At 40.8% G+C, this 27,793-nt stretch overlaps 2 protein-coding genes across 16 annotated transcripts in view; one reads left to right on the forward strand and one right to left on the reverse strand.

Moving 5' to 3' along the window:
- The first annotated feature begins 773 nt into the window (after positions 1 to 773).
- On the forward strand, positions 774 to 7,376 carry pmm2 (phosphomannomutase 2). 4 transcript variants are annotated; one of them, XM_061829749.1, is made up of 8 exons: positions 774 to 1,018; positions 1,854 to 1,965; positions 3,042 to 3,118; positions 3,218 to 3,309; positions 3,447 to 3,546; positions 6,277 to 6,352; positions 6,556 to 6,671; positions 6,924 to 7,376. In XM_061829749.1, exons 2-8 carry the CDS (start codon positions 1,869 to 1,871, stop codon positions 7,026 to 7,028), a joined length of 663 nt encoding a protein of 220 aa, XP_061685733.1. In that variant the 5' UTR covers positions 774 to 1,018; positions 1,854 to 1,868; the 3' UTR covers positions 7,029 to 7,376. The 4 variants fall into 4 exon arrangements, with proteins under 4 accessions (XP_061685733.1, XP_061685734.1, XP_061685731.1 ...); XM_061829750.1 differs by having other exon boundaries at positions 3,072 to 3,118; XM_061829747.1 differs by having other exon boundaries at positions 774 to 1,007.
- A 722-nt stretch (positions 7,377 to 8,098) lies between these two features.
- Positions 8,099 to 27,793, reverse strand: part of mtmr7b (myotubularin related protein 7b) — a 47,840-nt gene continuing 28,145 nt past the window's right edge. For 2 of the 12 annotated variants that reach the window (XM_061830082.1, XM_061830083.1), the window contains 7 exons: positions 26,843 to 26,952; positions 25,899 to 26,024; positions 25,666 to 25,715; positions 21,580 to 21,780; positions 18,298 to 18,432; positions 14,208 to 14,334; positions 8,105 to 9,945 (listed from right to left, as the gene is read on the reverse strand). In XM_061830082.1, the coding sequence (XP_061686066.1) occupies positions 9,775 to 9,945; positions 14,208 to 14,334; positions 18,298 to 18,432; positions 21,580 to 21,780; positions 25,666 to 25,715; positions 25,899 to 26,024; positions 26,843 to 26,952 (920 nt within the window). In that variant the 3' untranslated portion in view covers positions 8,105 to 9,774. Of the gene's footprint in view, positions 10,244 to 14,152; positions 14,335 to 18,297; positions 18,433 to 21,579; positions 21,781 to 25,665; positions 25,716 to 25,898; positions 26,025 to 26,842; positions 26,953 to 27,793 lie in introns of all 12 variants that reach the window. The other 10 variants (XR_009796421.1, XM_061830076.1, XM_061830081.1 and 7 more) reach the window with 10 other exon arrangements.

Below are 27,793 nucleotides of genomic sequence, written 5' to 3' on the forward strand. Positions count from 1 at the left end.
CGCACAATACAAAATTCGTTTCTACTTGTGGGATCCCTCGAATATTTGATGCAAGCTGCTGGATAGTGTGAGGACGCTGTGAATAGTTCAAGGATGCTTGGCTGTCCTCCGAGGCAAAACCAAGAAGAAAACAGAAACACCGAACTTTTTGCTGCAGGTTTTCTCCACAGTTAGCGAAAAATACATCAATGAAGTTTGTCAGCACCAGTCTTTATTGTGTTTTGTATTCACGAATGTAAATGTACTAAATTTGCTATTTTCTGTCTTTATAAAAGAAGTACAACTGCATTTATTTTCAAAATCTCATTCTAAAAATTTTGTTTTACTAGTGACCCCTGGCATGTTTATTGTTTGTTTCACTTTCCTTTGTTGTTCATAAACATTTACCCATTATATTATGATATTGTTGAGGAAGTTAAGGCGTAACCGAAAACAGCTCACATAGATGCCACTAAAAATATAGATTAATGGGTGGATTGAAGGATGGACATTAAATATTTTTTTTTGTTTTTTTTTAAAAGTCCGGACATATCAACACTGCGCATGCGCATGGCCACCTCACTCTTGGACACTTCACGGTGGACTGGAAGTGAACAAAGGACGGGAAGTGAAAGTTATCCCAATAAGACTGGAAAAGGACAAATGTCAAGTGCTGTTGAAATTCAGGGAGAAATACTCTACGCACACGGGAAACCTGGCAAAATTATATTCACAGTTTTCTCTCGCAATTGTCAATTTATCTGCTGATCCCTTCTCCAATCCGGTAGGTGGCAGTAATACATTTGTGCAGTGTTGGCCAACTGCTGTTGAAATCAAGCGGAAAAAAAAAGAATGATAGCGGCGGCGAATGACTTGTGATACTGCTGAAGAATAACCAGAAAAGAACACACATCGCGATCATCTAGCGGGGAAACTGTAGAAAGTCAAACAAGATGACTGAATTCTCTGTGGACGCCAACACGATTTGCTTATTTGATGTTGACGGAACCCTGACAGCTGCGAGACAGGTGGAGTAAATGTGCGTGCGTGAGTGCTTGTTTAAAACACAGACAAAACGTATCACATGATAAGTGGAGAGCCGGAGCGTACTCCACTGTGGGCTTCCTAGTGAGGCACACTGACCTGAAAAAAAAAAAAGACTGGAAAACGCATACATATCTAGCGTTGTGTCGATCGTTTGAAGCCAGTTGGTTGCCATCTTGGTACTCCCAAAACGTGTGGAGGACATGGTTTACAGGTTGGCGGGGTGTTCTCAAAGTTTGGCATGTAGAATTAAAACTGGTCGTGTGAGCTTGACATTTTTTCCAGTTCTGGTAACATGAAGGATTTTTAATTAAAAAAAAAGGCTAAGTGCAAAGGAAAGACATATAACATAACACCGTGACTAACAAGAAACCTTGCATTTACCTAAAACCCGATTTCCGTGACATGATGTTAACGTTTCCCCAAAATACGCTGTGAAGCACTATGTGAAAGAAAAGACAAAACAACCGCTGTAGAAATGAATCCTGCAACACGTAGATACTGTTCGCATATACTGTTTAGCAGGACATTAAACACGAACCATTCAATCATTCACGGAGACCAAGAACAGGTCTAAATGTGGTTCGAGCCAAAACTATCTCCAAGTTACAGGCAGACCACCTCTTTCGAGCCGCAATTCAGATTTCATGGAAATGATCGGTAGCGCCTACCTGACGGAAGGAGTTGGAAGAGATGATGAAAACTATCATGACGTTTCAGTGAAAATTATGACCTTTATAAGTATTTATGAACACTATGTACATAAAGAGTTCTGTGCCATAGGCATTTAGTTTTATTGCTGCCATTAACATATGCTTGTGTGCTTTCAGCCTGTGACAACGGAAATGTCCATGTTTATTGAGAAGTTGAAGACTCGTGTTCGTGTTGGTGTGGTCGGGGGGTCAGACCTCTGCAAAATCAAAGAACAACTGGGAGATGATGGTGGGAGACGCAGGCCTACCTTTAAAAAAAAAAAAATCTAAATTGTGTCTTTCAAACAAAAACCAACTGGCAAAAATATTATTACTACTTGCACAATTGAATTAGATACAGTTTAAGAACTGCATCATGGAGACTGCCTTGAGAACAATGAAAATGCCCAGTGTGTATTTTATTTTAGTTTCATCTGCAGCTGTGTGGCATTGTAATCCATCATACTGAGATCAGATTTATGTCTCATACAATTTATGGTTAAAGTTATGGAATCACCTCTTCTGGAGGTCGATCATTTGTTGTAATTTTTGGGAAAAACGGCATATTGCTCATGTTCCACAAAACAATTCTTAATAAAATTACAACCTTACGAAGAACAACACAAAAAAGCAAGAAAGAAAATTAAGTTTTTTAAAAGTTTTTTTTTAGAACAAGTAGGAGAAAATATGGAATTGTTTAATTCTGATGAAAAAATATGGAATCTCTTTGTAGTTTTCAGTTTGAAAACAAGGTAAAATTAGTTAGCAGTTAATTAAGAGCGCTAACATATTCAAAGCCTTTGAGTGCTTCCACTGAAAGCTTTTGCACCAAGTGGTTTGACATGAATCATGGCTCCTTGTCACTTGAAACAAAGGAGAGAATTAGAAATTCTTGAAGGTAAAAGATCACAGAATGTTGTAAAATATGTTGGTTGTTTCCAGTTAGCAGTGTCTAAAATCTGGACCAAGTACAAACTAAATGGGAAGGTTGTATTAATGAATCATCCTCATAGACCAAGGAAGACCAAGAAGTGTCATGATTAAGAAAAAAACGTAAAGCAATATCTCTTGAAAATAAAATATATACATAACAAAACCAATGAGATACAAATGGACAAACTGGAATCAACGTCTGTGACTGAACTGAAAAGAAAAGCAGCTAAAGAAAGTGGTATTTTCATCAAGAAAAGCTAAACCAAAGCCATCCTTAACAGCTAAACAGAAAAAAACAATGCTACAGTGGGATGAAAAGTTTTGCAAGGGATTGTACTCTGCCTCTACTGTACGTAATTGTGGTATTGCCTCTCACCCTGCCTGTGTCTGCAGTAATCCAAAAAGTAGACTATGTATTTGCAGAGAACGGTCTTGTGGCCTATAAGGAGGGACAGTTAATATCTATTCAGGTAAGACATTGCTCTCAACCAGGCTCTTAAGCCCACTGGCTGTTGATGGTGAGGTGTCGTGATTATCAATGTGTTGCATTATCTGTTGCTTGTCATCAGTCCATCCAGGCCCACATGGGAGAAGAGCTACTGCAAGAGTTTATTAATTTCTGTCTCAACTACATGTCCAAGATCAAACTTCCCAAGAAGAGGTATGATCATTTCGCCATAGTTGTCATTGTCATTTATTTCTACGTCTCATTTCAAAGGGTTGAATATTAATTGGGACTATTGGGTCTGAAGGGATTTACGATGTTATTTTATTCAGGGTTTTTTTTTCCCCTGGCAGAGGTACATTCATTGAATTTCGTAACGGCATGTTGAACATCTCCCCAATTGGACGAAGCTGTACTGTGGAAGAACGCAAAGAGTTCTATGAGCTCGACCAGGTAGCACCCAATGCACTCATTCTGAGGATAATTCAAATGGCTTGGATTTATAAATTTATTGCCACACACTCAACTAAAAATTCATTTAATTAGCTCTACTCCTATTTCTAATCAACAGCTAGACTGCAGCATTCTGGTGCAACTGGATAATCTGAAGATTTGCCATCAGTGTTATAATAATCCAAACTTTTGATCACAAGAACTTTGAACAATTTAAGGGACAGCAAACTTCACATTTTTGTATTATCTCCTGTCACGAGGGAGGCTCGAGGGCGGACCCAAATGCATGACTCAAGAGGCAAGCAGGCAGTACAGAGGAGGTCTTTATTTGTGCTGAGGTCGGTTACCAGCAGGTAAATCCAAGAGAGCAGAAGTACTAGTAGTGGCAGGCTTACAAGGGTGGTCAGGGGACAGGCGAGGGTCAGTACACAGGAGATCAATCAAAGAAGGCAGAAGTGTCAAGGGAGTCAGGATTACGGGGTCGGTCGGAGAACAGGCGGAGGTCGCTACACACTGATTCACAATCGGATATACGGGAGTGCTGGAATGGGGCATGAGATGCGACGATCTGGCAGAGAACGAGTCGTCCCCGGGGTCCTATATATACACGGGTTCATTAGATTGTATGAGACGCAGGTGTGCGTCTCCTAATCAGATGGCCACGCCCACCGAGGACTGGTAGGCAGGGACATGACATCTCCATAATCTCTTTTTACCATGGGCCTGGAGAATAGGCACACAATATGTGTATTGCAAGGAAGCCATAAATTCCACCATTGAGCAATGAATGTGATCTACTTGTTCATGGAGATGTACTCAGTGTTATACAAGTTTCAGTATTCAGAATAGGGTCATAATGCCTCATTTTCAAATAAATAATGGTCTATCTTTTCATTTTTATATCTCCAATTCAACATCTAGATATAAAAGTTTGTATTTGGTATAGTATTCTGTATCACACATCCTCCCAAAAGTTACACTTAGGTTCGACAAAAACTAGCAGTAACATCCTCTGATTTTACTAAAAATGCAAGAGGAAAAGACCCTTCCTGAAAGCCATCACCTTTTTGTGGTGGAGGGGTGTGTGTGTGTCCCAAGGATCCTAAGAGGTAAGTTGGCAGGGGCTTCACGTCCCTAGTATGGTCACCCATGGCAAACAGGTCCGAGGTCAGGGACCACACAAAGCATGGCTAAAAGGATACAGGATAAACGTTTCCATTGCCATGACATTGGTCAAAGGGGACCGCCTCTGGAGCCAGGCCTGGAGGGGGAGCTCAAATGCAAGCGCCTGGTGGCCAAGCTTACACCCATGGGGCCAGGCCAGGCACAGCCCGAAAGGGTAACGTTGGTCCCCCTTTCCATGGGCTCACCAAATGTGGGAGGGGCTTTAAAGGTGGGATGCAGTGTGAGCTTGGCGGTGACCCAAGGCAGGGACCATTTGATCCCAGGGTACAGAAGCTGGCTCTAGGGATGTAGAAAGTCACCTCCACGGCATGGAAGGTGCCTAAGCTGGTGTCTGACATTGAGAAGTTCCGACTAGATATAGTGGGGCTCTTCTCCACACAGGGCTTGGGCTCTTGTACAGGTCCTCTTGAGAGGGGTTGGACTCTCTTCCACTCTGGAGTTGCCCATGGTGAGAGGCGCCGAGCAGGTGTGGGCATACTTATTCACGCCTAGTTCAGTGCCTCTATGTTGGGGTTCACCGCAGTGGATGAGAGGGTAGCCTCTGGACGGCTCCTGACTGTTGTTTGTTTTGTATGCACCAAGCGGAAGTTCAGAGTACCCACCCATTTTGGAATACACCGAGGGGTGTTGGAGAGTGCTGCCACCAGAGACTCCATCATTCTCCTGGTGGACTTCAATGTTCACGTGGTCAATAACACTGAGACCAGGAAGGGAGTGATTGGGGGCAACGGACCCCCCATCAGAACCCGACTGATGTTCTGTTATTGGATTTATGTGCTCATCGCGGATTGTCCATAATGAACACCGTGTTCAAGCATAAGGGTGTCCACACATGGACTCTGCACCAGGACACCTTAGGTTGCAGCTCGATGATAGGCTTTGTGGTCGTGTCATCAGACCTTCGGCCACATGTCTTGGATAGTCAGGAGAAGAGAGGAGTGGGGTTAAAACTGCTCATCACTTGGTGGTGAGTTGGCTCAGATGGTGGGCGAAGATGCCTGTCTGACGTTGCAGGCCCAACCTTCAGCAGGATTTAACCCATGTCTCTGGGAAGGTGGGGTTACCCTCACCTTTGGTCATAGGTTGTGGGTTGTGACCGAAAGATCAAGATCCCAGATACAAATGACCAAAATTAGTTTCCTCCGCAGGGTGTCTGGGCTCTCCCTTAGAGATTAGGGTAAGAAGCTCGGTCAACTAAGAAGATCTTAGAGTTGCTGCTCCTCCACATTGAGAAGAGGCAGATGAGGTTGCTGGGGCATCCTATTCGGATGGCTCCCGGACATCTCGCTGGTAAGTTGTTCTGGGAACCTTCCATTGGAAGGAGACCTCAGGAAAGCCCCAGGTCACGGAGAGACTACATCTCTTGGCAAGCCTGGGGACGTCTTGGGATCGCCCCCGTGAGAGCTGGAGAAAGTGGCTGGGCAGAGGGAAGTTTGGATGTCTCTACTCAAGCTACTGCCCCTGCAACTCGACCTCTGATAAGTGGTAGAAGATGGATGGAAAAAAGACAATCTTCACCTTTTGTTTTTTTTCTGGCCCCAACAGAGAGAAAGCATCCGGGAGAAGTTTGTGTCTGTTTTAAAGGAGCAGTTCAAAGGAAAAGGGTTGTCGTTTTCAATTGGTGAGTAAATTGCATGGACGTGAATGTGAGTGCAAATAATTGATTTTCTGTGCCCTGTGATTGGCTGGCGTCCAGTTCAGGGTGTACCCCGCCTCATGCCCACAGATAGGGTTGAGCATGTGAGAAGAGTTACAGAAAATTACCAGATGGATGAGTCATCTCCATTCAAAGTACAATTGTGTTTTTTAATGTTTTCTCTGCAGGAGGGCAGATCAGCTTTGATGTCTTCCCTGATGGCTGGGATAAAAGATACTGCCTTGGGATCATTGAGAAGGATAACTACTCAACTATTCACTTCTTTGGGGACAAGACTAAACCTGTGAGTATTCTGCTTGTATTCTATTTGATGTTCACACACCTTTTGAGTTTTAAGGTTACAATATTTGCAAATCAGTGGCCCCTACTTAAAAAAATTGTGGTTGTAAGTAGAAAATTTAAGGGGTGGGGGGGCACTGTAAATCAACTGACAGAACAGTTACTTTAACTCTCTTTTTCACTGTAATACAGATACATACGTTGACAGTAAATAATTGCATTAATTTACATTCCATTTATGTGTGCTGTGTGCTAGGGAGGAAATGACTATGAGATCTACTGTGACCCACGCACCATTGGCCATGAAGTCACTTGTCCAGATGAAACACAAAAACTTTGCCAGCAGCTTTTCTTCTCATGAAAATTTCCGCAACATCTACTGCATGTTAAGGATAGAAAAGAGACTCAATTGAGAGCATGTGAAGGTTATGGAGGTTCTAACTTCAGGGTTGCGAATGATATTATTATTATTATAATTTTTTTTGATGGACCATTTGAACTGCCTTGTGTTCACATGTAAGTATTTTTGAAATATGGCTATTATCGGAAAAATCTTGTTGGTTCAAGATTCTTGACTATATAGCTACTCCTTTAAGAATGATGAATATATTGAATGTGGAACCTAATAAGGAATAATTGTCTATCAGTTATTAACATCTTGACGTCATAGCGAAATTACACTAGAAAATAAATTGCTTTTTCCATTTCATGAAGCCATTGTAAAATTGATTCACCATCCTCACCCACTCCTCAGCCTTCATCTAATAATCCCATCATTTATGTCCAAACAAAGTGGGCTGAAGTATTTTTCATTTGGAAGTTCCACAATGAGTAACTGTGAGCCAAAACATTTTGCTTTATAAGTGTCACAACAAAAGCTGTGAAAGGTAACAGACTCCAGGAGTCCCAACTACTGTTTGTGTTTTGGACCAATAGCAGATAGGCTGCAGTTCAACACAGGGGTCAGCAACTTTTTTGAGGCTGAGGGCTACTTCGTGAGCACTGATCGTATGAAGGGCTACGTTACCTGTTCGCTGAAAATTTCAGACTCAGTTCATTACATGTACATAAAATATTTTTGTTTTAATTTATTGTAGTAAATGACATTACAGGTATTTAAAATTTTTAATTCACATAAGCAAGTCAGATTCAGAATTTAAAGCACAAATAAAAGTAACAATTTGTGGCCTATGGTATTTTTATAACATACCTCGCGGGCGCCTTATATGGTCCTCGCGGGCTACCATTCGCTCGGGAACCACGTTGGTGACGGCTGGTTCAACATGTAGACAACTGATGTTTAGTATCATATGGTATGACATGATGGGGGGGGGGGGGGGAATATATATATATATATATATATATATATAAGTATTTTTGGAAACCAATTAACACATTATTCTTGATCAGAAGTATACTGTGTGGGGTCAGTTTGTTTTTCTTTTTTCTTGCTTTACTGCTTGCTTTTGTGGGTTCACTTAATTTTTTAATGTGTTTAGCATAGTTCTAGACTTGCTTCATGTGTAAAATATCTTAAGATCACTTCTGTTTTGAATTAACAATATATATTAACTTTGTTACATTAAACAGAATGTAACATCTTTTATATTTGAGTTTAACATGTGAGACCCAGAGTGTTGCCACCTGGAAGAGAACCTTTATTGATTTAGTATTAATACAGAACAAATACACATCAGGCTCCATGTGTAAGAAGAAAATGGCAGTGAGCAGCTATTCCTCACTTTACACAATATGAAATTTTGCTGGACCACATTTAGGTTTCACCATCTAAAATTTCAAGTGTATGTATTTGGTTCACACTATTGATCTGAAACGTTATGTTGGGAAATTAGGGTCAACAGATCAGGTGTGCCTGAACAGTACTGTATAGCCTCTTCTGGCTCCTGATAGCATGGACATAAAACACTGCTTCCAAGTTGGTCCAACTATTATACCAGCTTTGTAATGCTACTCAGCATATGTTTGGAGAGCACAACAGCACTTTCTAAATTGTCTACCCACCTGCAGTTAAGCAGCATGCTCATTTGGAGTTAAATGATAGATGTCCTGTGTCAGTCAAAAAGAAAACAAAAATCCATCCATTAAAACAGTACAGATAGCAGGTTTACAGAACTGAAATCTGAATTCAGGAAATGGGGGAAACAACAGAAGACAGGCTAAAGATGAGTTAATCTTTAGAGTATGTACTGAAGTGTTGAATCACAGTACAATGTGAGAATGTTACTCAGTACAAAGAGATAACAAATAAATTATATTGCACAAAATGACATGGGGGGACATGATTATGATCATCTGTTGATGTAAATATATTTTGATGCTGTTCAATGTTTCGTCAAAGTATTTGCATTCAAAATAACACTTCATGTTTTATAAGCATATCCCTTCTAGTTCAGTGACAGTGATTCCTACAGGTTACATGACAGTAAAATATCTTGATTTGTCATCTATACAACCAAATTCCCAGCACAATATCTTTCAAATGTTAAAACTACATGACAAATGTTTGACATTAATTTTACCTCTTGCTGTGTTGTTTAGATGTAGACTATGATAACCAAACGCAAGTCTGACTTCGGGCTCTTATTTCCCACCACAGAAGGCCCTTATAACTTATACGACTTCACTATAACATGATTACCGATTCACCCATTAATGGAGCAGCAGCTTCCTAATCATATTGTAAGAAAGGTTTGTGTCATGCTATATTTCAGTCTGTTTACATCAAATGTTTTACAGCCCCATACTAAAAGTGCATTACATAAGTTAAAATGATAGTGAGTCAGCACGCAACTTTTTTGTATATAAATAAAGCCATTCTGGTCTCAAATATGATGAAACATAAAATGCTAACATAGTAGTTTTGTAGTCTTCTATTTTTTTTTTCCAAGTTATGAGTTAGCCAGTAGTGAAGTGTAACTTTTCCGTCTCCTTGCCCTCTTCCCCAGCGCTGGACTGTCAGTTGCTGAGGTCACCCACGTCTGACACCAGGTCGCTGCTGATAGAGATGTCATCTGTGTTGAGGTGCTTGACTTGAAGGGGCTGGCCTAGACTGACTGACTGACAGACTGAAAGGTGGGTCCTTCACCCTAGCATTCTGAATGGCCAGTCCAAACTTCCTGTGGTCCTGTGCAGGGTTGGTGAATGGGATTGCGTATATAGTGGTTCGGTCCAGGCCAGTGTCTTTGCTGCATGTGCTGAGTTCTTTTAACCACAACTTCCTCCCACATTATTGGCTTCCCTGTCAGAACAGTTATCCTCTGCATAAGAAAAAACAGGGAGAAATCCTCTTTATTTACTCATCACAAATTCATCAGTGAAATCTCTTAGCTACTTCCTTCAGTTTTGTGAAACAAAGTTGATAAATGGGAAAATTGACGTACCAGACAAAGCACAGCAAAAAGACCCCTATGATGACAAATCATAATGGTGTGAGGTTTCCCTTTCCCGGACGCAGGGCTTAAAGCAGAGCACCTGGTGGCTGGGCCTGTACCTATGGGACCTGCCCAGGCACATCCGAAAGGGTAACGTGGGCCCCTTGTCCCATGGGCTCACCATCTATGAGAAGGGCCATCGGGGTTGGGTGCAATGTTAGCTGGACAGTGGCTGAAGGCAGGAACCTTGGTGATCCAATCTGATTCCTGGCTACAGAAGCTGGCTGTAGCAGACGTGATTTTTACGTTTATAGATGGAATTCCGTCTTTTTAAAGACTTTTTTAAATCTTTTCATATTGATTGCCAATGAATTGCCAGAATCCACACTCGTTCATTTTCCGATTCGACTTGCAACCGAAGCGGAAAATGTGATACGCGCCTGTTGATTTGTCAAATGTGGAACACGCAGGTAGTGGTCCCACTTGCAAGTGAACACAATGGCGGTGCTGAAGAGGAAATACGCTTCGTGAGTGAAAGAAATTGATAGAAATGTCAAAAATGATATTTGATGGGATTGGATGGAACAAGAAATCGTCAATACCGCTGGAAAGAAGGAAGTTACCACTCTGTTAAGCAACTTCATTCGCAAAATCGATCGACCTGGTAAAGCATTGTGCACGTGGTGTCAGGATACTATTGACTATGGATCAGGAGGTTTATAGGGATTGGAACTTCACGCAAAACGACAAAAACACTTAAATCAACTGGAAGCAAGGAAAATGAAATTTTCCATAGTTGGCACGTTCGGACGTCAACCCAAGGCCAACAAACCTTGCGGACTTCATCCCTTGTTTACTTCCACTACTCCCGTATTGAGAGGCAAGATTCACCAAAACAACCAACCCCAGTTGCAGACAGGGTCGTCAATAACGAGGTGACAATTCAGAGCAATTACTTGTAAAAACGTCTCATTTACTGATAATGAAATATGATGTTAATAATTGTCAAATGAATGTGTTTCAATCATTGAGCAAAACAAGAAATGAAACTGTTTTTGAATGGATATGGTATACATGTTATGAAAGCACCCTTGCATGCCATGATGCAAATCTGAATTCAATTTAGTTTCACTTCTAGTAGTTTACTTGTGTTGAATTTGTAATTTTTTGGGAGTAAAGGTATGCACCTAAATCATGAACTTTCATATTGTACGTTTTGAAAACAGAATACCATTTATTTATAGATGTACTAGACATATTTTATTCATAATACAATTTCTAAAACTTGTACATTAAAATTGGTGATCATCCTTTGATCATGCTTGCAGCCCCCAGACCCCTGGCTATTTTTCTTTTTTTTTTTTTACTCAGTGAAATCGCATGCCTGCTCTAGGGACGTGGAATGTCACCTCCGTGGCAGGGAAGAAACCTGAGCTAGTGTGCGAGGTTGACACTTTCTGACTAGCTACAGTATAGTTAGGATCCCGCCGAAAAACGGCTCAGGCTCTGGTACCAGTCCTCTCAAGAGTGTTTGGACTCTATTCCACTCTGGAGTTGCCCATAGTCAAGATAGACTAAAAAATAGCCAGGGGTCTGGGGGCGGCAAGCATGATCAAAGGATGATCACCAATTTTAAAGTGCAAGTTTTGTAAATTGTATCATTAATGAAATATATCTAGTACATCTAAAAACAAATGCTATTCTGTATTCAAAATGTACACAATATGATCCTTCATTATTTAGGTGCATACCTTGACCCCAAAAAATTACAAATTCAAATACAACTAAGTAAACTACTAGAAGTGAAACTAAATTGAATTTAGATTTGCATCATGGCATGCAAGCGTGTTTTCATAGTGTGTATATCGTAGCCATTCAAAAACATTTTAATTTCTTGTTTTTGTAAATGATTGAAACGCATGAATTTGACAATTATTAACGTCAATTTTTGTTATCAGTAAATAATACAGACATTTTTACAAGTAATTTCTTCTGAACTCTCACCTCATTATTGACTACCCTGTCTGCAACTGAGGTTGATTGTTTCAATGGATCTTGCCTCTCGATACTGGTAGTAGTGGACTTAAACAAGGGAAGGTTTGTTGGCCTTGTGTTGACATCCGAATGTACCAGCTCTGGAAAGGTTCGTTTTTGTTGCTTCCAGTTGTTTGACGTGTTTTGTTGTTTTGCGTGAACTTCCGATGCCTTGAAATCTCTTGATCCATAGTCAGTAGTATCCTGACACCACATGCACAATGCTTCACCAAGTCAATCGATTTTTGCGAATGAAATCGCTTAATAGTGTGGTAAACTTCCTTCTTTCCAACGATATTGACGATTTCTCGTTCCATCCAATCCCATCGGAACTTATTTTTGACATCTCTATCAATTTCTTTCACTCGAGGTGTCTTTCCTCTCTAGCACCGCCATCGTGTTCACTTGGAAACTTGCAAATGGCCCCCATAAACTGCCTCGTACACAACAAGCATTTCCATTGGTCGAATGTGTTCCACATTCAACCATTTAACAGGCGCGTATCAAATTTCCCGCCTCGCTTACAAAAATCGGATCGGAAAATTAACGACTGTGGATTCTGGCACGGGTTACAGTTGGAGTATTGCAGAAAAACGGAAAATATATATATATTTTTTATTCATGCATTTTAAAAAGACGGAATTCTGCTTCTAAATGGAAAAATCACAGTCAGATTTATTGTAAATGTCACACAACAACATGAGAAAAATCGAATCTTCCAGAGTACCAAGATTTTGTTGTGTGCTTTTTCTCACACAGGCAAACAACCAATTCAACCAAGTCTTGTTTTGTAGGTCACAACTCTCAACACTAATATACTCTCATGATTGGAGGTTTGAGTGCAACTGTGAATCATTAGCTATGCTAATGTCCGATATTCTCTGTTTAGTGTGGCGAGAGAGTTGAAGGTCTGATACCATTTGTTTCAGATTTTTGTTTTCAGGACAAAATTTCTTCAACGTAGCCAAGACATTAAAAAAAAAAAAACCTACATAAATTCCCCTTCTTTGTATGGCTTTTGGGCCCTTGCAATTTTCCAACCCAGTTGACACAATGCAAGTGCTAGTCTCTGGGTGCTTCATTTTTTTTTTTTTTTTTTGTAAATCCATCTGATTTTCCATTTCATTTTTTAGTGACTAAACTCGTGACTGCCAAGTTCAGTCTCTTTTGGAAAGTCCAGGTTGATGTTATCGTGGAGTGAGTTGAAGTGAAGATTAGAAGTTGTGAAATGCAATAAAGACCTGACACAAAAGGCAGAGTGGTTGGCCGTTGTGCTCAAAAAAAAAAAAAAAAAAGAGCTCTCCCACTCTGATTAAAAACCCTTGTGTTCATCCACTTTTTTGTTTGTGTATTTTTCCCTTTAATTTTGAGAGCAAAATTGACAAAATTATTTTCTCCAAAGATCTCGATCCGACCGGGAAACCTCACACTATTTTTATTCAATGCGCATACCAGTTTTGCAAAAATACTGTAATAACCTTTCCTGCTACGGTTTACATGACCGTGGTTGGGAGCCGCAGAGGAGATATCTTCTCCAGGGCCAAGGTTGCCCTCCTTGGGGTTAACTCCCTTCTCTCGCTCCACAGCTGAGGTGGGTGGTGGCAACAGTAAAGGCACTCTTCCCTGGTTTCCATTGTGCCCCCCCCCCCTTCTTACCCTCCCACTGCGGAGTCCAGTCTCACTCACACGTCGACGCACACGGCCACACACACTGAGCTTGTTGCCATAATACCTGTAACAACCGAAATAAACTCAAGCAAAGTGTGCATGAAAATACCCTAATAAATGCAAGGAAATGCCCTCAACTATCGTAATGTACTCAAAGCAAAGCGTGCACACACGCATATTTGAAAAAAAAAAAACAACTTCAATATCCTCTCATGCCTTCACGAGAGCCTGAAGAAAACACACAAAGAGCTGAATGCGGCTCCAGAACTGTGGGTTGGCCACCCCTTGTCTAAACAGTTGTTTTAGTGTAACTGACTAAAGCTTCCAGAGATTCACTGCACCAAGTAGAACTAATGGAAATATTTGTAGTGGTGTCATGAGTGTTCTGTACGTTGTATGCCTTGTCTGGAGCCCAGGTGGTGGTGAACGTTTCCTCCTGGTGGTACCTCCTGGTGATTGGTCAGTTCCTCCTCCAGCTGCTGGGTCTCCTCCTTCAGTGTAGACAGGAAATCTGCAGGTGACTGGTAAGGTGGTGTCGACCGCTCCACATGGTTGTAAAGTCCCTTCCACATTCTAGAAAAAAGAGAAGCGAGGAGTAGTACAGATGGCAATTGATCATCTGTTAGGATGCGGGCTTTGGAGCCAAAGGACATGGGTTCCATGGGTTTGCTGCGGAAAAAAATGTAAAAATGGCATATAGAGATGGTGGTCTGCTTACTGGAAATCTGACATCTCTCCTTGCATTACACCGTGTGTGTGATTTGGTGTGTTGTACAAAGAAATATAGAACTGAGTGTAAATTGAATTTCCAGTGAAGTGATTATAATCAAGCGGCACAGTGGGTCAGCTATAAAGTGTTGGCCTAACAGTTCTGAGGTCCAGGGTTCGATCCCGGCTCCGCCTGCATGGAGTTTGCATGTTCTCATCTGTTCCTAAGTGGGTTTTCACCGGGCACTCTGGTTTCCACCCCACACACATGCAACATTAAAGGGCTCCAGCTTTGAACATTGCCCTAAAAGCAGCATGGCTCGGCTCATTATATGCCAACACAGCGCCAAAAATCAGCCACACCGGCTGAGGCACCGTGTTCGGCGGTCACTGCTTCTGCAAAGGTTGCGCGTCAAGCTTTGGGGACGGGGGCTGCTCTGAAGAACCCAGCCGAGAATGCCTCACTAGCCGCGTGCGCACATAAAGCGCCCCAGCTCGAATCTGTTGCTCAGTACTGCGGCGTCTGTGAACACACCCTAAAGCAGGACGGCTCGGCTCTGTCATAAGCTACACCGGCCGGCTCATCCGCGATGGCTCATCTCCGCCGCGGAAGTGGAAGTGAAACCGGGGATGCGGTTTGACCGTGATTGCATATCATCTGAATATGGCTTGAAACAATAGTGTAATATTGCCCCGAGGGCTCGAAACAATAGTGTAATATTGCCCCGGTAACTTCACTCGGTTGTGTGGTCTCCTTTTCGAAAAGAGCTTCCATGTCAGAAGGGGCGTGTTTGTCTCCCATAGTTAGGGTGCACCGCGTGTTTTCATTGGCAAATGTCCGGGTGACGTCCCGGACGGAGGACGCAGCCAATATGGCGACCACTTGGATATTGTAGAATGACACTTCTGCAACTTTGTGCATGGATGACGCTCTCTCCGCTCACATTTATTTTTTCATATAGACATTGAAGTAAATAATGATACATGTATTTTTCATTACAATATCTATTTTAGAATGTTTATAGGGATGACACTTGGGCTTTAATTGGACACTCTAAATTGCCCCTATGTGTGATTGTGAGTACAGGAATTGGCTGGCGACCAGTTCAGGGTGTCCCTTGCCTCCTGCCCATTGACAGCTGGGATAGACTCCTGCAACCCTCGTGAGGATAAGCAGCTAAGAAAATAGATGGACGGATGATTACAATCAGTATAAAATTAATCAATATGTGACGGGATACTGATATCTTGTGCAATACATTTTATGGTATTCCAATTTACATATTTTTACCTAGCACTTTTTTATGCACCGAAACAGGAGAAGCTCTCCTATCTTATTGTACGATGTATAGTCACAATGAATTGCATTCTGTTGTGTTCTATTCCATTCTCAATACAACTTCACAAAAGCCATCTTTTAGAAAGTCCAAAGTAAAGTGGGTGCATGAATATTTTATTGAATTAATACAACTGCAAATCCAATGAAGTCGGGACGCTGTGCTAAACAAAAACAGATTACAATGATTTGCAAATCATGTTCAACTTATATTTAATTGAATGCACTACAAATAGAAGATATTTAATGTTCAAACTGCTAAACTGTTTTTAGCAAACAATCATTAGCCTGCAATTTTTTGGTGCAGTTTATTTATGTGCCAAATGGTATTTCCTTTCCAAATGTACTGGGTGAGGCTTATAATCAAGTGTGCTCTGTAGGCCGGAAATTACGGTAATTGAGAAAAGGTGGGTGCCATGATTGAGGGTTCCCTGAATTGGATTCACAAGCAAAGCTGTGGCAAGCTTCACCTCTTTGTAAATCAGTGTGTGAGAATATATTCGAAAACTTTAAGGACAATGCTCCTCAATGTACAATTGTAAGGATTTTAGGGAATTGATCATTTATGGTCCATAATATCATCATATCATTAAAAGTTCCAGAGAATCTGGAGAAATTATTGCATGTAGGAGACAAGGCCGGAAACAACATTGAATGCTTGTGACCTTTGGTCTCTCAGGCAGCACCACATCAAAAACTAACAATGTGTCAAGGCTATCACCATATGGGATCAGGAACACTTCAGAAAACCAATGTCAGTAAATACAGTTCGGCGCTACATCCTAAGTGCAATTTAACTGTCTAAAGCAAAAGCCATTTATCAACAACACCCCCAGAAACGCGGTCTGCTTCTGAGCTCATCTAAGATGGACTGATGAAAAGTGGAAGTGTTCTGTGTTCTCATGATTCCACATTTCAAATTGATTTTGGAAATTGGGGATCTCATGTCCAAAGAGGAAAATAAGAGAAAATAATGGTAATTTTGCTCTCAAAATGCACAGATAAAAGAAAATATGTGTATGAACACAGGGCATTTTTACCAGAACGGGAGAGCTATTTTGTGTCAGACACTGTCTTTTGTGTCAGATGTCTATTGAGCATTTTTCAACTTCAAATTTTCACTTCACCTCAGTCCATGCTAACATTGACCAACAATTTCCATAACCTGTCAACTGGCTTGGAACATTGCAAGGGCCAAAAGCCATACAATGAAGGGGAATTTTTAAAAAAAATGCCTTGGTGATGTCACTGAAATCTTGTCTTGAAAACAACAATTTTGAACAAATGGTATCAGACCTTAACTGTCCCGCCACACTTTTGAAGAGAAAATATCGAACATCAGCATGGCTACTGATTCACAATTGCAGTCAAGACCTCAAATCGTGAGTATTTTAGTGTTGCATTCGATGAGAGTTGTGACATACAAGACAAGACTTTGTTGAACATGGAGTTTGTCTGTATGAGGAAGAACATACAGTTTTAATTTTTTAAAATTACTGGCCTGTAGTCTTGGTACTCTGTAGGACTCGATTTTTGTTATTAAGGTGGTGTGTGATATTTCCAATAAATCTGGCTGAGCAATGGTATGTGTGTGAGGAGGGGAATTATGTTCAGGTGTATGATGTGGTTCTTTGGCTCTTTCATGTGTATGATGTGGCTCTTTGCCGTTACACAGTAAAAAATGTGGCTCTTGATCTCTGACTGGTTGGCCACCCCTTATGGAAACAAAGTCCAAAAATCATCATCTGTGATGGTACGGGCCGTATTAGTGGCAACGGCGTGGGTAAGTTTCACATCTGGGAAAGCAATATCAATGCTGAAAGGGGACTTACCGTACAAGTTTTAGAGAAACGTGTTGTCATCCAACCAAAGTATTTTTGATGGAAGGCCCAGCTTATTTCAGCAAAACTATGCCAAACTGCATTCTGCACGTTACAACAGCATGGCTATGTCGTAAAAGGGTGCAGCTCCGAGACTGGCCTGCCTGTCTACAATCCAGACCTGTCTCCCATTGAAAATGTGTGCCGCATTATCGAGTGTAAAATATGACAACGAAAACCCCAGACTGCTGAACATCTGAATTTCAAGCAAGTCTGGTAAAGTATTCCACCAACAAAGCTTCAGAAATTAGTGTCTTCAGCTCCCAAATGTGAATGTTGTTAAAAGAAAAGGTGGTAAGCATGATCCTTTCCCATCTTTTTTAGAATGTGTTGTAGCCATAAAATTCTAAGTTCATGATTTGCTAAAAACAAAGTTTATCTGTTTGAACATTAAATATCCTGCCTTTGATAGTGTATTCAATACAAATATAGGTTGAACGTGATTTGCAAATCATTGTATTCTGTTTTTATTTAACACGAAGTCCCAACTTCAGTGGAATCCGGGTTGTAAATGAACTAGATGAAATTCCTGTATAATAATTATTATAAGTCAAGAAATTTTATTTCACTTTCTGTACAGCTTAGGACAGAATACATGGTGCAGTGACTTACTTAAAACAGTAGGGGGTCGTGTTGGGTTTCAGGACACCCTGACACTGACTCTGCTCGGCCTTGTACAATGGATTGGTAAAGTCCACTCTCTCGTTCCACAGTTGAGGCCACACAGAATGACTCCGCTCGTGAAGCCTAACGCACGCGGGCACACACACACACAGACACACACACACACTGAGGCTGAGTGGTAATTATTTGCATCAATTCAACTGAAATATAATTCATCTCTTGTGCTATAACAGTGCAGCATATAGACAAAGTACGACTCATAAATCCTTCATGACGATAAATATAGCTACGAGCTATGTTTCCCTTGCACAGATTTGGGTCATCCCCAACTGTTCTGGAGCAAGGCTTGGAGATGAGGCTCAAAGGCGAACACTTGATCGACTGCACCTCATGGGGCCTATCCCCGGCTACAGATGCTGGCTCTACAGATATGGAACGTCACCTCTTTGGCAGGGAAAGATGTCAAGCTGCTGCGCATGGTTGAGAAGTTCCGATTATATATAGTCAAGCCCACACAGCTTGGGCTCTGGTACCAGTCTTCTTAAGAGGGCTTGAAGTGTTTTTCACTCTGGAATTTCCCATGGTGAGAAGCGCCGAGCAGGTGTGGGCATACTTTACGCCCCTCCAACCTGTTGCATCTATGCTGGGTTTTACCCTGGTAGACGGGCGGGTTCACAAGTCTGGGTCCTTTGTGCTAATGCAACAAACGGCAGTTTAGAGTCCTTGAAAGGGGTGCTGGAGAGTGCTCCCACTGGGGACTAGCTTGTTCTCCTGAGGTATTTCAACGCTCACGTGGGGAATAACAGTGAGTCCTGGTGAGTGTGATAAGCACAAATTTCCAATAAATTTCGTTCCACTTCACGATTGTGTTGATTCTTGACAAAAATAAAATTTGATATCTTTGTTTGAAGTTTGAAATGTGTTGAAAGGTTGAGAACTTCAAGGGGGTCGAATACATTCACAAGCACTGTATATCACAAATTAACTTGTCAGGCATTTGAAGCCATGTGGCACAAAATTCAGCAAGGGGTACATAAATATGCTAAGTCATAATGAATCATTTCTGTTTTTGGAAGTCTTTGCTGCGCATTTCCAGTCACACAATGTATTGTGTCCTTGCCATGAAATATGCAGATGAAAAGAAGAATGCAGATGTATTAAACTGTGACAAGCTCTACTGAGGTCTGAACAGATAAAAAAAATCAAATGCTATGAATAAATGCTATATACAGTAATCCCTCCCTATATTGCAGTTCAGTTGTGGACACTGGAATGTATTTTTTTAATTGATCAGTGTAGTGAAGTTACTCACTTGCACATCTTTGGTACAGTTAGCATTGATCTCCATTCAATTCTAACGTGGGAGCAATAGCTCTTTCACTTTGCAAAAAAACAAACTTTACTGAGCAACTTCAACTCACATTTGGTATGTCTCCAAGTTGCTTAGTAATGCACTGAGTGTGACCAGAATGCCACTATTTAGTCCACAAGACACAGTGAGTCTCATAAAATAAATTCACAAATATTGACCTCGCCCAACATACAGTATAGTTCATGTACACACTCATACCATGGAACAAATGCAAGTAAAGGGCAACATTTAGCTTCTTCATTTACAACTTTGAGTTAAAAAGAGCAGCACAAAAAAATTTGAACATTCTGAAAGAGCAAGCACCATGATGCGTTCTGCTGATGAAAAACTGAGGCGCCACTGCAATGGACAATGGCCAAAGGTTTAGTCAATGCATGCGTTTTAAAGACATGTAGAGAGTGTGGCATAGCAAGGCGCACACACATAGTATTTAGTATTAGATGGTATTTTTCAGATTGCAGATGAGCCAGATGTTGCTTTTGAAGTCTTGGCCAAGGATGTGTAATGTAGAGGACAGACTCCACTAAACACAAACATTTTAGCCATAAATATTTAATGCAAAAAATGTTTTAGTCTAACAGTGTGGAATATTTATTTAAGACTATAGTATGTGTTACCAATTGTATTAATAAAATGTAATGCGATCATTGAGCATTTAAGTTGGTTAAGGGATTCTGTTCTGACAATTACAGGGACCGGGACAAGCGTGTCCTGTGGCCTGTCCCGAGATTATATTACGGCTACATCAGCACGTGCACAATGATGATTATTAATGATTGTTGTACAGACAGTTTTTTGAAAAATACAGATAATTCCCAATGTTTTGAGCATATGGGTAGCAGCACATTGGTGGTACGCATTGTACATTGGTAGAAGGGTTTTCCTGATTTTTTTTTTTTTAGGTCAACTTTGGGGTGCACGTTATATTTCAGGACGCATTATACTCGAGAAATTACGGTATATGATGTGGCTCTTTGCCATAACACAGTAAAATATGGCTCTTGGTCTCTGACTGGTTGGCCACCCCTGCACTAGAGCAATACATGCAACTAGTTGTTGGATTAATTGGATATAAAGTTATCTCGTATTTGCTTTCTTGGTGTTTTAATGTTTCATTGCTTGTGTGATGTGGTGCAATCGAGAGGCCCATTGGGTGCCATGGAAACTTTGCTATCATGTACTTAAACAATGTGATGCAATCAAGTTACATTTGGTGCCGTGGAAACACCAGACAGTGATGCAGAAGACAACATAAAGACTGACGAGGTCAAGAGGATGGTGAAGACATCGCAAAGACTCACATGGACTATTTTTGTCACAGTTGCTTTGTTTGTCACATTTGCTTTGTTGTGATGCGAACCACGCTAATCAATAAAAAAAAGTGGAGACGTGAAGATCTTATTAGAACGGGTTAGAGACTGAAAGAGAAACATTCCACGTTCTCCTTGTGAGCCAAAAGTTCCTCTTGTCTTCCTTCCTTGAGAATTTTACTTTAAATGTCATAGGGTGCTTAAACCTGACACTTGTTTCTACATACTAAAAGCGTCTTGAACCTGTCATTACAAAAGACTTTTGTACAAAATCATTAAATTAGTACTAGTTAGTGCCATTTCACATGATTGCACACAAACTAATTTCTGGGCTAATTCTTTATACTTTCTTCATTTGTATGAGTTACTTGGATTGTTCCCAGCATCTGGTGAAATTTTCACGTCAATGGCACCTTTGGAAACTGAGAAAAGTGGGGAAAATGGTGACATGGAAAATAATTATTTCAGCCTCTGTGTTCCTTTAATTTTTGTGTGTGCCATCTTATGTTTAGAGACCTTCACCACCTGAAACCTCAGCTATACCAGTTGGTACTTGACCCTGCTGGAGTATGTTCATTGTATTCTTACCTCATATCCTTGCGTTCCTTCTCACAGTTGCCCAGGAAAGTCCCATAATGGCAGGAGTAGACGTGTGTGTGTATAGCAATAAGGAAGCACTCATTAAACTCAAAGGCACATGGAAACTGCTGAGACAGCTGCCACACACATTCCAAGAACTGATCAATAACTGGAGACACCTCTTTAGGATCACCATCCAAGTGGGCATACCTAAAGAATTAAATGCAAATGTTCTTTTAACTGTTCGAACAAACGTGAATTTCTGTACAAGAAATAAGCATCCATCCATCAATTTTCTATTCTGTTTAACCTGTTCAGGGTTGCTTTTACAGAAGAAGCTGGTGAGAACAAAATATTAAAAAAAATGATTTAGCAGTCCTGAAATTGGCTGGCAACTAAATCAGGATGGCCTGCCTCCTTCCCACAGATAACTGGGAAAGGCTCCATCCAGCACTTCCACAAAACTTGTGAGGAAAAGCTGCTCACAAAATTGATGGATGGATTTAGTGGTAAAACTATTTACAAAAAAATATATATTTTTTTTGCTATCTAGATTTTGGCATGGTCAGCACAGTCATTAGCACGTCTGTATCATAGTTCTCAGGTCCAACGTTCAAATATGTGTTCTCGCGGTGCTTGTCTCTATTTTTCTTTTGTTACTCTCGATTCTCCCACATTTGCCATCCATGTTAATTTTACTGAAAATTATACATCAGGTGCTGGGAACTAGCAGCCCGTGGACTAGAATGGCCCTGCCGGTAATTATATCTAGGCTACCAGATGACGTTTGTCAAGGCACAAAAATGACCCTGGTTGCTGGAGTGTAATGGTAGGAAAATGTGCTGCGACAGCACTCACTTCAGGTATTTTAACAATACTTAAGCACCTGATTTGGCCACATAACTCGTGATTTACAACAACAGAAGAAATACACAAATGACCATGTGATTTTAATACAGCGTCGCCGTTCAATCTGGAAATGTCTACAAAACGGTAGCTGCGCCTGCTGTCACCACTTACGAGGGGTGTACGTTAATCACTTAATAATAAACAGTTCTGATAACTAATGGGAATTGCTGGACATGCCCATCATTTCAAATGGACCTCGCCTGTCTTAGCAAGCGTCGCTTTGCAATGAAACAAAACATGCCCCTAGTGTAACACAAGGAAACGAGGCTCTGTGGATGTATGTTTAGAAACCTCACTCCCCAGTCTGTTGAGCTAGCAGCCCGAGCTTTTCACTCAGGGGTCATCAAACTCAACTTCCGACTAATGACACAGTGGAAGCCCCAGTGTGGCTGGAAGGCGCCTCGGTAGACCTCAACTCCCCTCTATCAACATTATGGCTACAAACGCACTGCAAATGCTATTCACTTGCATTTGTAAACAAAGGTAGGATGAACGCATACTTTTCTTTCTACTGTTTTAGTCATTCCTACAAAGTTTGAAATGGTCTTCAATTTCTGCATTCAAAATCACACTTTTACAGGATTTCAACACAATTGACAAATATATCGACATGATGAACTATTGTTATTCTTATATTCTGAGGTTTGATGTAAAGCAGACAACTGGGTCTTAGCGTGGTCACTAATGAGCAACAGATAGTTGTTCAATATTCTCCGAACATTTAGTTCTCACATGCTTATCCTCATAACTACATTTTCCACAATCACGTTGTATGCAGAGGACAATTTCGGAAACTCTGTCAAGCAAAAAAAAATGTGGCTGGATATGTTGCCACTACAAATATATACGCAACGGTGCTTGATACTATATTTATTGTACCATCTGTGTTAGGGACAGTTTACAGATCCCATGAATCAGAATTAACGACAAATTCGTTTATTTTAAAGTAACGAGTTCATCAAATTACATTTGTGTACATCAGGTGTGCCCAATGCATCGATCAGTTTTGGTCGATGGCATGACTCTGTACAAAAAAAAAAAAAATCAGCCTATCATTCATCTTGTTGTTTGACCGAGGTGTGGCCAATACATCAATTGCGCGCCTCAAATGATCAACAGGCAGTTTGACCAATCCTGGTCTCTTCTGACATCACTGCACATGTGCACATTAAGGCGCATTCTAGGACGTTTGCCTCCTATTTACTGTCTCTTGCATTCTCCACGGCCATTGAGGCGACGCCACCAAACCTCCAATCACGGGGAAGATACACTCAGCAGTCCCCATACCCTGTAGATTGCGAGAGGCTGGCCACTTGAAAAGTAGATCTTAGGGCAAAAAAATTGTGGGACCCCTGATGTACATAATATATTAGTATAAATGATAACTTTTTTTGTAGAAAAAGCAGGGTTTTCCTGATGATGTAATTTTGATGCACAATTGAATTGTCAGGAAAAATTTGACTCCATGCCTGAGTTGCTGACCCCTGCTTTGTATTGTCCTCAGGTAGTGTGAATGGTTCTCTGTCTTTTTCCTGTAATTGGCTGATAACCAGTTCAGGGCATCTAAAATCAATTGTGGTAGGCTCCAGCTACCACACAACCTTAATGAGGACAAGAGGTTGAAAATAGATGGATGGATGCATGGATTTTGCTATGTTCATATTTGTCATTGCCACAGCAACCCACAATGTTAATTATCAAAGTAAATATGTGCCACCAGGATTTGAATTAAAAATGCCACTGAAAATGTTATGTTCTAAAATTCACATTGTTACTTAAAAGTGATCACATTTCCAATAGCTGTATTTCAGTTTAAACAAAGACTTTGTCAAAACTAATTGGAATGGGAGCACACATTAAAAGTTAGTAGATGAGGGTTCAGTGTTTCTTTTAATGTCAGAGTTATCCGCAGATTTCACCGAGAAACATCTCTAAAATGGAAAAGTATTATCGAAATTCCTCTCTTCCTCAGACATTGGACACGCGGATCGCCGTAAATAGTAACCGGGAAGTGTTACACGTATATATCCATCCATCCATTTTCTTAGCCACACGATGGTCGAAGGTGTGCTGGAGCCTATCCCAGCTGTAAACGGGCAGGAGGTAGGTTACGTGCACACAGACACAGGGAGAACATGCAAACTCCACACACGGAGGTCCGGGATTGAACAGCTGCGCCACCCTCATAACGTATGTTGTTGCTTTACCGGATGCCCTTCCTGATGCAACCCTCTGCATTTACCCAGGCAGGGGACCGGCCTACAGATTGCACTGGTTTGTGCACCTAAAGTGCTGCATTCCATATATGCATTTAGCGTTCCATATACAGTATGCATTTAGAATATTTTCTCTTAACCAGTGATTCTGTTGTGACATTATATGAAGTGATTTGTTGAACTCGAGATTTGCTGAGCTAGAGATTGCCTTTCCATGAAATCAATCTTGATTTTAAACATTAATAATGCCAACCAATGAGCACTATCAAGAACCTGAAATGACTAAGTATGCGTGATAATTGCTGAGTAATTTGTCTTGTGATTTTAAATCAAGAGAATTTCAACATCCTCTTATGGGGAAGCTCATGTGTATGGAAGTAAATATGTTCCACCAGGATTTGAATTAAAAATGTCACAGAAAATTTCATGTTGTAAAATTCACATTTTTATTTCAAAGTGATCCCATTTCCAATAGCTATATTTCAGTTTAACTTTTCAATGTTAACAAATTCGCCATATAAAAAAATTCAAACGCAATATTTTCAGTCTCCTGAGATTCAACTGGATAGAATTCGCTGTCTGAAATTCACCATCTAACAACCAGCGAATTGTATTCAGTTGAATCTCAGGAGACTGAAAATATTGCATTTGAATGTTAAAAGGTAGAATTTTTTATATGGCAAATTTGTTAACATTGAAAAGTTAAACTGAAATACAGCTATTGGAAATGTGATCACTTTGAAACAATGTGAATTTTACAACGTAACATTTTCAGTGGCATTTTTATTTCAAATCCTGGTCACACATATTTACTTCCATAGTTAATCATCTCGGTAATTTTTTTAGCTACTTTATGTATACATTAGTTTAGCTTGTTTTTTTTTCTGTATTTTACAAAAAAAAAAATACAAAGGAATTTGCAACTTGTGATCTTGTGTTAGTGTATTGTCAACCTTTACCATTTACAGACCTGTGGGAGAATTTGTGACCAAACGAAACCCAGTCTCTTTCAATCAAAGCCTAAACAAAAGAAGAGGAAAGTTACTTATATGACGATGAATAATGAAAATATATCAACTACATCGAGGTACATGGTATATCACATCGCAAAGGTGATTGTTCCACTAAAATACCAGCAGATAAAAAGAAAATGAAACATTATTCTTAGAAGTCGAAAGTGTGTGTGTGTGTGTGTGTGTTTACCATCATTCCTTTGATGGTTCGATAAAATGGGTCCAACAGCACACTGGCTACAGAACATGCCTGAGCCGTCCGATCCCAGCCATCTGAACAGTGGACCAACACACTGACCCCTTCATCAGCCACCGCCTGAAAATATGTAATTCTATACATTTATGTGTAAAAAAACTAGCAAGTACCACCTGCCTTAACCAATATGTTTAACCAAATTTAGGTTTGTACAGATAACATACCATCACTTCAACCCCCATTGTAATGTGAAATGTGACACTTCACCTACATTGCCCATGAATGAATGTTGTGGTTGGTGGTGGTCAGTAGAGTTGTAGGCACAGAATGGCAACCAACCTTCCTTCAGACTGCCCCAGGGCGGCCGTGGTAACACAAGTAGTTTAAGACCATCAGATGTGAATGTGGAATTTATGAATAATGTGTGGAACTGGGTGACACAGTGGCGCAACTGTAGAGAGTTGGCCTCACAGTTCTGAGGTCCAGGGTCCAATACCAGCCCCATGTGTATGGAGTTTGCATGTTCTCGCCGTGCCTGCGTGGGTTTTCTCTAGGCACTCAGGTTTCCTCCCACATCCCAAAACCATGCATTAATTGGAGGCTCTAAATTGCCCCAGGGTGTGATTGTGAGTGCGACTGCTGTCTGTCTCTATGTGCCCTGCGATTGGCTGGCAACCAGTTCAGGGTGTACCCTGCCTCCTGCCCGATGACAGCTGGGATAAGCTTCAACACTCCCGCGACCCTCATGAGGATAAGCGGCTCAGAAAATGGATGGATGGATGTGTGGAATTGTAAAGCATTTTGAGCATCTAGAAAAACACAAGTTAGCATAAGTGTATGTATGTATGTAATGGTAATGTAATAGTATGGTTTTAATTAATAGTATTATCTTATGAAATCAAGCGTTACTTTACAGTGTTTAGGAAGCAAAAGGATACCCGAGCAATGAAGACTCCAGAATCTAGAATAGCTTTAATGTGTTTCAGCCAACCGGAGTTTTCCAGACCCCAAAGGAAGTCAGTCATTGATGAAGATCGCATTTCACCCACTGCATGGAAGACAAAAGGAAATTCACATATGCATACACACTCAAATAAACTGAACAAAAATATAACCGATCTTATTTTTCATGATTTGGACTCAAAGATCTAAAACTTTTTGTACGTACACAAAAGGCCATTTCCCTCTAATTTTATTCAAAAGTCTAAATATGTGTTAGTGAGCATTTCACCTTAATCAAGATAACCAATCACACCTCAGCATGATTATTACACAGCTGTGCCTCAGGGTGACAACAATAAAAGGCCACTCTGAAATATAGTTTTGCTTTATTGTGTGGTTCTGGGAAGTCAGAAAACAGGTCAATATCGGGGCACCAATCTCACACAGTGAAACATCTCCTTTATATAGAGTTGATCACGGAGGTGGATCATGGTGACTGTGGCCCATGGAATGTTGGTCCACTCCTCTTCAATGGCTGTGCGAAGTTGCTGCATATTGGCAGGAACTGGAACATGTCGTCGTTTACGTCGATCTAGAGCATCCCAAACCCACCCAATGGGTGACATGTCCAGGGAGTATTCTGGTAATTCAAGAAATGGGATATTTTCATGCTGCAACATAAGGCGATTGTCATGGATGAATGGCACAACAAAGGGCCTCAGGATCTCCTCACTGTATGTCTGTGCATTCAAAATGGCATCAATAAGATGCAGCTGTGTTTATTGGTCATAACATACGTTTGCCCACAACATAACCCTACCTTCACCATGGGTGACTCGATCCATAATGTTGACATCAGCAAACCGCTCATCCACATGATGTCTGGTATCTGCCATGAACAGCCAAAACTGGGATTCATCCATGAAGAGAACACTTCTCCAAGTCAG

The sequence above is a fragment of the Syngnathoides biaculeatus genome, chromosome 9 (genome assembly GCF_019802595.1).
Source record: "Syngnathoides biaculeatus isolate LvHL_M chromosome 9, ASM1980259v1, whole genome shotgun sequence".
In the NCBI taxonomy this organism is placed as follows: Eukaryota; Metazoa; Chordata; class Actinopteri; order Syngnathiformes; family Syngnathidae; genus Syngnathoides; species Syngnathoides biaculeatus.

Coding starts and splice junctions, on each gene's coding strand:
- pmm2 (XM_061829747.1), top strand. CDS start 933: ATGACTGAATTCTCTGTGGACGCCAACACGATTTGCTTATTTGATGTT. Junction 1,008..1,853: donor CCCTGACAGCTGCGAGACAG/GTGGAGTAAATG, acceptor GTGTGCTTTCAG/CCTGTGACAACGGAAATGTC. Junction 3,547..6,276: donor AGTTCTATGAGCTCGACCAG/GTAGCACCCAAT, acceptor TGGCCCCAACAG/AGAGAAAGCATCCGGGAGAA.